The sequence below is a fragment of the Phaenicophaeus curvirostris genome, chromosome 11 (assembly GCF_032191515.1).
Source record: "Phaenicophaeus curvirostris isolate KB17595 chromosome 11, BPBGC_Pcur_1.0, whole genome shotgun sequence".
NCBI lineage: Eukaryota > Metazoa > Chordata > Aves > Cuculiformes > Cuculidae > Phaenicophaeus > Phaenicophaeus curvirostris.
In genome coordinates this window covers 22,596,967-22,604,902 of record NC_091402.1, presented here as the reverse complement: position 1 = coordinate 22,604,902, position 7,936 = coordinate 22,596,967, and the positions used below count along the sequence as shown (strand labels likewise).

The 7,936-nt window shown below is 66.3% G+C and overlaps 2 protein-coding genes across 2 annotated transcripts in view; one reads left to right on the top strand and one right to left on the bottom strand.

The window, feature by feature from the left end:
- Nucleotides 1-7,936, top strand: part of LOC138725082 (semaphorin-3D-like) — a 112,721-nt gene that overhangs the window by 6,369 nt on the left and 98,416 nt on the right. The window lies entirely within an intron of this gene.
- On the bottom strand, nucleotides 86-6,546 carry CAMKV (CaM kinase like vesicle associated). Its single transcript, XM_069865606.1, has 11 exons — nucleotides 6,433-6,546; nucleotides 3,810-3,918; nucleotides 2,124-2,255; nucleotides 1,975-2,049; nucleotides 1,762-1,900; nucleotides 1,565-1,685; nucleotides 1,118-1,193; nucleotides 900-1,036; nucleotides 741-819; nucleotides 580-667; nucleotides 86-406 (listed from the first exon to the last, which is right to left on the bottom strand). The coding sequence occupies exons 2-11, from the start codon at nucleotides 3,902-3,904 to the stop codon at nucleotides 101-103; spliced, it is 1,248 nt and encodes a 415-aa protein (XP_069721707.1). The 5' UTR covers nucleotides 3,905-3,918; nucleotides 6,433-6,546; the 3' UTR covers nucleotides 86-100.

Here is a 7,936-nt window from a genome sequence, read left to right as displayed (position 1 = left end):
GGCTGGCTCTCCGTCGGGGCGCGTAGAAAAGGGGGTGCAGGCGGGGGGCGCGGGGGACCATGCCGGGGTTATGTACAGGGGGGCGCGGGGGACACCGCGCTCAGCCCGCCTGCTCGCCGGGGGCCTCGGTGGTGGCCTCGGTGGTGGCCTCGGTGGTGGCCGCGGCGGCTGCCCCGTCGCCGTTACACGTGGCGGCGGGTGGCGTGGCGGGAGCTGGGGGCTGCGCAGCGGCGGGCGGCGTGGCGGGGGCCGCGGGGGCCGCGGGGGCCGCAGTGTCCGTGGCGGTGGCGGTGGTGGTGGTGGCGGTGGCAGCGCTGGTGGCAGCGCTGGTGGCCGGTGCCGGTGCCGACTCCGTCTGCTCGGGCGCCCGCAGGCGCTTCATGAGCGTGGTCACTCGCACGGCTTTCTGCGCGGGGAGAAGTGGGGGAGCGTGGGTGTGGGGCCCCCGAGCCCCTCGCCAGGGCGCCCGGTCCCCACTGCTGGGATGCAGGGGCTGGCTGCCCCTCGGCTGACAGCCCCGCCATGAGGGGATGGGCTTGGACGAGAGGGGAAACTGAGGCACGGAGGGCGCGCACCCACCTTCCACTTGGCCCGGGCAAAGTTCTTCTCGATCTGGGCGCAGACGCCATCCTTGATGTTCTTGTCGGAGGCGGCGTTGCCGGAGATCCTGGGGAGGTGGAAAGGGGTGAGCATCCCGCGCTGGTCCCCCCCGATTCCCCACCCAGCCCCCCGCCCCTCACCACTCGTGGGAGATGGCCTCCTCTGCCGTGATGCGCTGGTCCTGCTCCACCTCCATCAGCCGCGTCACCAGCTCCTTGGCTGGGGGCACAGGGGGAGATGTCAGCGCCGGGGGGGACAACGTGGGACCCCGTGTTTTCCCCCCCCGGGGCCGGGCTCACCCGCCTGCGAGATGTCGTCCCAGTACGGGGGGTCAAACTCGTAGTCCCCAGCCAGGATTTTGCGGAAGAGGTTCTTGTCGTGGTTCTCGTAGTCGTCCTCGTCTGCCTCCTCGTAGAAAGGGGGGTTCCCCGAGAGGCTGGGGGACAGGGTGGGGGGACTCAGCCTGGCCCACGGCCCCCAGCCCCTGCAGCCACCCCGGCCCTCACCCCGCACTCACAGGATGTACATGATGACGCCGATGGCCCAGCAGTCCACCGGCCGCCCGTACCGCTGCCGCCCCACCACCTCCGGAGCTGTGAGGGACAGGAGAGGTGATGGGGAGCGGGAGGGACACACCAGGAGCACCTAGGATCCACCCTGGGGTGATGGGGAGTGGGAAGGACCCACGGGGAGCACCTAGAATCCACCCTGGGGTGATGGGGAGAGAGAAAGACCCACTGGGAGCACCTAGAATCCACCCTGGGGTGATGGGGAGCGAGAGGGACCCACTGCGAACACCCAAGATCGGTCCTGGCTTGATGGGGAGCAGGAGGGACCTGCCAGGGGCACCTGTGACCATGAGGAGGGATGCGATGGGAGCCCCCAGCACGGGTCCCTGGCACAGCTGGGAGCAGCAGGGACATGCTGGGGCCCTGGCAGCACTGCCCAGCCCTGCCTCGCTCACCCAGGTACTCGGGGGTGCCGCAGGGCTCCTTGATGAGCCCGTTCTCCAGCTTGGCCAGGTGGAAGTCGCTGATGACGATCTTGGAGTTCTTCAGGCGGTTGTAGTACACCAGGTTCTCGAGCTGCAGTGTGGGGGCCGTGAGCGCCGGGGTGGGGGGCACACCAGCCCCACGGGTGCTCCCACCCCCCGCCACCCACCTTGAGGTTCCTGTGCACGATCTTGAGCGAGTGCAGGTAGGCGACGGCCTCCAGCACCTGCCGGATGACGTTGCTGGTGTCCTTCTCCGAGTAGTAGCCCTGATCCAGGATCCAGTCGAAGACCTCCCGGCCGGTGGCCCTGCCGACAGCAGCTCTGCCGAGACCCACCCCAGCGGGGACACCCCCGGCCAGCCGCCCGCGCCCCAAACTTACAGCTCCAGGAAGATGAAATACTCCTTGCGGGTGATGTAGACGTCCACCAGCTGCAGGATGTTGGGGTGCTTCACCCTGCGGAGAGACGGGGAGGTGAGTGAGGGTCCCTGCTCTGCCTGCTGGTGCGGGAGCCCCCCCCCAGCACGCACATTTTGAGGATGATGATCTCGTTTTTGGCCGCCTTCCGCACTTTCCGCCCATCCCGCTTCAGGAACTTCTTGCAGGTGTACAGCTTCCCCGTCGTCTTCTCCTTGGCGCGGAAGATCTCACAGAATTCCTCCCTGGAAGGGCGCCCGCAGCCGTCACCGCTCCCACCCCAGGGACCACCAAGTTGGGGGCGTTCGGGGGTCCCCAGCCCCTCAGCCCCCACCCCTCAACCCCGCGGAAACGGGAGATGCCACAAGCGTGGAGTGGACCTGCGGCTAACAACCTCTGCGGAGCAGATGGGATCAAAAACAGGGCAGCGAGAAGGAATCGATCTGGAATAACCAATTGATAGAGCAGGGGGGGAAATTTGCTGATGAAGAAGCAGCCCCCTCCCCGCAGCAGCTGGGGCAGGACCTGCTGCCAAGCCGCCCGTGCCGAGCAGCGCGCCCCGGCAATCCTGTCAGCGCCACAGCCGGGAGCGGCTGCCCAGGGATGCTGCGAGCTTTCTGTTCTATTATTAATGGTGCTGGAGGCCACGGGCCGGGCAGGAGCCTGGGGGGGCTCCGGGGGCTCCGGCAAAGCCTTGGGCTTTCTAACCCCTCAAGCTGTGCCAAAACCTTCCTGGTCACTGCCCCAGGTGCTGGAGAACCGGGACCCAGGCACTTCGGAACAGGTTGCTCGGAGGATGGAGCTGAGCTCTGAAGAACCCAAAAAGGTCCCCGGTGCCACCCAGTGTCCCCTGGCCAGGCGAGACCCATGGCCAAATGTTCCTGGTGTTTTGGAAGCTGATGGAAAAATTCCTGCTGTGTGTTTTGGGGTCGGGTGGCTGCATCCAGGGGCTGCATTTCACCGAGCGCTTCCCAACAGCTCCCTCCGCACGGCAACAGAAGTTGGGGTGCAGCATCCGCGCCCCACTATGCAACAGTCACCCTGTCCTTGGCTGGAGCAGAGACCTCACGCTTTCCGGGGAGCCGGCGTGGTGCGGGATTGCTGCAATCCACACAGACCTTGCCGGGAGGGGGATGGATACGAGGAGCAGGGGGGATGGATACGAGGAGCAGAGGGGATGGATACGAGGAGCAGAGGGGATGGATACGAGGAGCAGGGGGGATGGATACGAGGAGCAGGGAGGATGGATACGAGGAGCAGGGGGGATGGATACGAAGAGCAGGGGGGATGGATTTGAGGAGCAGGGGGGATGGATTCAAGGAGCAGGGGGGAATGGATACGAGGAGCAGGGGGAATGGATACTAAGAGCAGAGGGGATGGATACGAAGAGCAGGAGGGATGGATACGAAGAGCAGAGGGGATGGATTCGAGGAGCAGGGGGGAATGGATACGAGGAGCAGGGGGGATGGATACGAAGAGCAGGGGGGATGGATTCGAGGAGCAGAGGGGATGGATTCAAGGAGCAGAGGGGATGGATACGAAGAGCAGGAGGGATGGATACGAAGAGCAGAGGGGATGGATACAAAGAGCAGGGGGGATGGATACGAAGAGCAGGGGGGATGGATACGAGGAGCAGGGGGGTAGCCCTGCTGCCTCCCTCGGAGCCCGTGGTGAACGCGAGGGGATGGATGAATTTGGGGACGGCCACCCTAAAATGCGCCCCGTGTGTCCGAGGGGACAGGGCCCCCAGCAGCCCCCCGCAGCCCCCGCTGTGGCTCAGCCCGTGGGGTCCAACTCACGTTTTGATGACCTGGCCCAGGTCATATCTGTCGGTCACCTCGGACGGCTGGTTATAATCCTTCTTGTCTCCCAGCGTCACGCAGCCAAACGGCATCGCAGGGCCCGGTGCTGGCAGGGCAGGGAGAGCAGTGAGCGCCCCGGCACCCCCTCCCCCCCATTGCCAGACCCGCCGAGCCGCACTAATTAATGTAAAACCTGACGAAGCGTGGTGGCTGCCCATGCTCCCTGGTGCTGCAGGCAGCTATGTCCATCCCCGCCGACATGCATCCATCCCTGCCAGGGCCGGGGCCGCCAGACCCTCCAGCTCTCATTTGTGGGTCACTAATGATTTATTAAGTAGCCAGGGCTAGCGCAGAGCCCAGGGCACCCTCTGGGGAGGCGAACGGGCCCTCTCCTGCCACCGGCCGTGGGCTGGACACCAGCACCAGCACCCGCTGGCTCCTCCAGCCCTTTAGGAATGTTTTGCCCCTTAGCCTTCCTGCCGGGACCCGCTGGAAACCAGACCCTGCTTGGAAGCTCCTCAGCAAGAAATAACACAAAGCGGCTATTTTTCTCTTTCCCACCCTGTTACCAGGAGGAAGTTTCAACTGATGTTATTTTCGGATGGCTCAGAAGAAGACAGGGCTCCCTGGGCCCCCCCAGGATGGGCCCAAGCAGGGCCCCACGTCAGGATGGTGATGGATCCTAGAAGGAAACCATCACCTGCTGCTACGGCTCCCGAAGGAGCAGGCTGCGCCGTGCCAGCCTCTCCGTGCCGCGCTGGCATCGCCCAGGGCAGGTGGCGAGGGCTGCGGGCAGGATGGCAGCGCGGGATGCGGGAGCCGGCATCCCGGGTACCAAGCGCCGAGGCTGTTGCTATGGCAATGGGAGCTGGAGATGCAGAAAGCGGCACATCCTCCTTCGGAGGGGGCAGGGACGGGCAGCACCCGGCAGCACCCGACCCACCTGCAGGCACTCGGCCCCATCGCTGCCGCCCGGGCCCCGGGAGGACGGCGGGGCGGCCGCAGCACCCGGGGCGCACGCCCGAGCGCTCCCTGGGGCGACTGACCCCAACCCCAGGTGGGACGTGGGCGCAGCAAGCAGGGAACGGGGCGCTGCTCCCTCCTGCCTCCGTCCCTCGGGGCTCACCTGCCTCTGTGCCTGCCCGAGCGATGCCCACGGGACAGGTGCTCCTGTCTCACACCACACCTGGCCCCCTCCTGTCCTCGTCCCGCTCAGGGTGCAGCCCTGGGACACCCGCCCCATGCCGCAGACCGGGTGATGCTTTCCAGCTCAGCCCAACAGCCTCCCCAGAAGCGTGCCCTGCCTGGCACCTCCGTGTCCCCTCGCCACGCGGTGCCAGCTCTGCCACGCCACCGGCGCTGCCCGAGGGGGACACGGGCCGCCCTGGGCTCGGTGCCACGGGGCAGGGGACACAGGGGTGGCCTGTGGGGGGGCTGCCGGCGGGGTGCCAGGATGAGCTGGGAAGGCGATTGGGATTTCATCGCCGCCTCTGCCAGCTAAGCTGCACTTAGAAAATTAGCTCCCGTCGGTTTAGCGGGGACCATCCTGCTGAGGCTGAGCGCCGGCTGGCTCAGGGGGCTCAGGGGACCCCACAACGGGGGGGCTGGCACCCGCCCCACACCGGGGGCCCCACAGCGTGGCACCCGGGTGAGGCGTGGGTGAAGGGGCGAGCGCTCCCTCCCTGGGGTGCTGGGTGCATCGCCGTCGTCCCCGTCTCAAAGCATCTAATTTGGGATTGGAAGCAACAGCGGCGTGAGGCAATAGCGGGGAAGCGGGCGGCCGGGCACGGGTGGCACCAAGGGATGACGCAGCCCTCGCCAGCCCCCCGAGCCCCGGCTCTGCCCCACGGCGAGGGGTGTCACCGGCCAGCACCCCCGTTCCAGCTCCACGTCCACCCTGGGTGTCTCCGTGCGGGGGTCCCGCTGCCATCCCACCCCCCAGCCCCGGGGTGAGGATGTGCCGGGAAGGGGCATCACCCCAGCCGGACCCGGGCCCCAGCGTGGGGGACCAGCCGGGACGGGGCCCCCGCTCCGAGACCCCAGCCCCACGGCCCCCGGGGGGGCAGCCTGCGCCCCACAGCACAGCGGGGAGGAGAGGGGAGAGGGGAAAGAGGGAGAAGGGAGAGAGGATGAAGAGGGAGAGGGAGAGAGGGGAAGGGAGGAAAGAGGGAGGGGGAGAGGGGGAAAAGGGAGAGAAGGAGAGGGGGAGTGAGGGAGAGCGGAGAGAGGAAAGAGGGTGTGTGTGAGAGGGAGGAGTGTGGGAGAGAAGGAGTGCAGGAGAAAGATGCAGGAGAGGATGCAGGAGGGAAGGATGCGGAGAGAAGGATGCAGAGAGAAGGATGCGGGAGGGAGGGATGCAGGAGGGAAGGATGCAGGAGGGAAGGATGCAGGAGAGAAGGATGCGGGAGGGAAGGGGATGTAGGAGAGCGGGGATGTGGGAGGCACGGGGGGTGCGGTGCGGGGTGCGGTGCGGGGATGCCCGGTCCGGGCGGCGCGGGGGGTCCGGGCTGTGTCTGTGGCCGTGCCCGGCGGGGCGGGGGCGCAGCCGTCGGGGAGCAGCGGTGCCGGGGCCGGCGAGTGTCCCACGGAGCCCCCGGGGCCGTCCCGGGGCCGCGCTCACCTGCTCCCCTCTCCGACCGCAAACGGGGGCCGCGCCCCGCGCCGGGGCCAGCCCAGCCGAGCCGAGCCGAGCCGAGGGGAACCGAGCCGAGCAGGACCGAGCCGAGGGGAACCGAGCCCGGTGGAGGCGAGACGAGCCGGACTGAGCCGAGCGGAGCCGAGCGGAGCCGAGCCGAGCCGAGCGGAGCCGAGCGGAGCCGAGAGGGTCCGATGCCGCCTTGGGTGCAGCCGTCGGTCCGAGCGGCCCCGCGCGCGGCGCGGAGAGTTGGGGGGCGGGGCCTGGGAGGCCACGCCCCCTCCGGCACAGTGGCCACGCCCCCTCGTGACGTCACCTGCAAACTTCGCGCCACGCCCGGCGGGAGCGGATGGGATGGGATGGGATGGGATGGGATGGGTGGGATCTCATCCCATGAGATGGATAGATGGGATGGGATGGGGTGGGATGGGATAGACAGAATGGGATGGATAGGATAGATGGGATGGGATAGATGGCATGGGATGGGATGGGGTGGGATGGGATGGGATGGGATGGGATGGGATGGGATGGGATGGGATGGGATGGGATGGGATGGGTGGGATGGGATGGGATGGGATGGGTGGGATCTCATCCCATGAGATGGATAGATGGGATGAGATGGGGTGGGATGGGATAGACAGAATGGGATGGATAGGATAGATGGGATGGGATAGATGGCATGGGATGGGATGGGGTGGGATGAGATGGTGTGGGGTGGGATGGGATAGACAGGATGGGATGGATAGGATAGATGGGATGGGATAGATGGCATAGGGTGGAATGGGATGGGGCGGGATGGGATGAGATGGGATGGGTGGGATGGGATGGGACAGGATGGGATGGGACAGGACGGGGTGGGGTGGGATGGGATGGGATGGCTGGGATCTCATCTCATGAGATGGATAGAATAGATGGGATGGGATGGGATGGGATAGACAGGATGGGATGGATAGGATAGATGGGATGGGATGGGATGGGATGGGATGGGATGGGATGGGATGGGATGGGATGGACAGGATGGGATGGATAGGATAGATGGGATGGGGTAGATGGCATAGGGTGGGATGGGATGGGGTGGGATAGGATGAGATGAGATGGGATGGGATGGGATGGGATGGGATGGGTGGGATCTCATCCCATGAGATGGATAGATGGGATGGGATGGATGGGATAGATGGTGTAGGGTGGGATGGAAGAAGGTTCTTCCTAGAGCAGTGTGTGTGCTCAGCATCACGGGCGTCTGTCCCTCGAGGGCACTAAAAGGCACCGTGAAGACACAGGCAAACGCACAATCCCATGGGAGCCAGGCACCCTCCCTCAGCCGCCTTCCCGAGCTGTGGGGCCAGAGCCCCCCTTGCTCCCCCCGTGTGGCGATTGCCCGAGCCCCACAGCCCAGGCCGAGGGGTGAGAAAGGGGCAAGAAATCAGCATCTCCAGTGCCTTCAATCCTGCCCCCAGCCTGGGGGTGCAGCAGAGCACACACCAGTGTC

Bases quoted from the DNA above. Each gene is read 5' to 3' on its own strand.
- CAMKV (XM_069865606.1), bottom strand. From the start codon at position 3,904: ATGCCGTTTGGCTGCGTGACGCTGGGAGACAAGAAGGATTATAACCAG. The intron at 1,037-1,117 runs GTGAGTGCGGGG...CCTGTCCCCCAG, and splicing joins GGCGTCATCATGTACATCCT to CCTCTCGGGGAACCCCCCTT. The intron at 407-579 runs GTGGGTGCGCGC...CTCCCCGCGCAG, and splicing joins TTGCCCGGGCCAAGTGGAAG to AAAGCCGTGCGAGTGACCAC.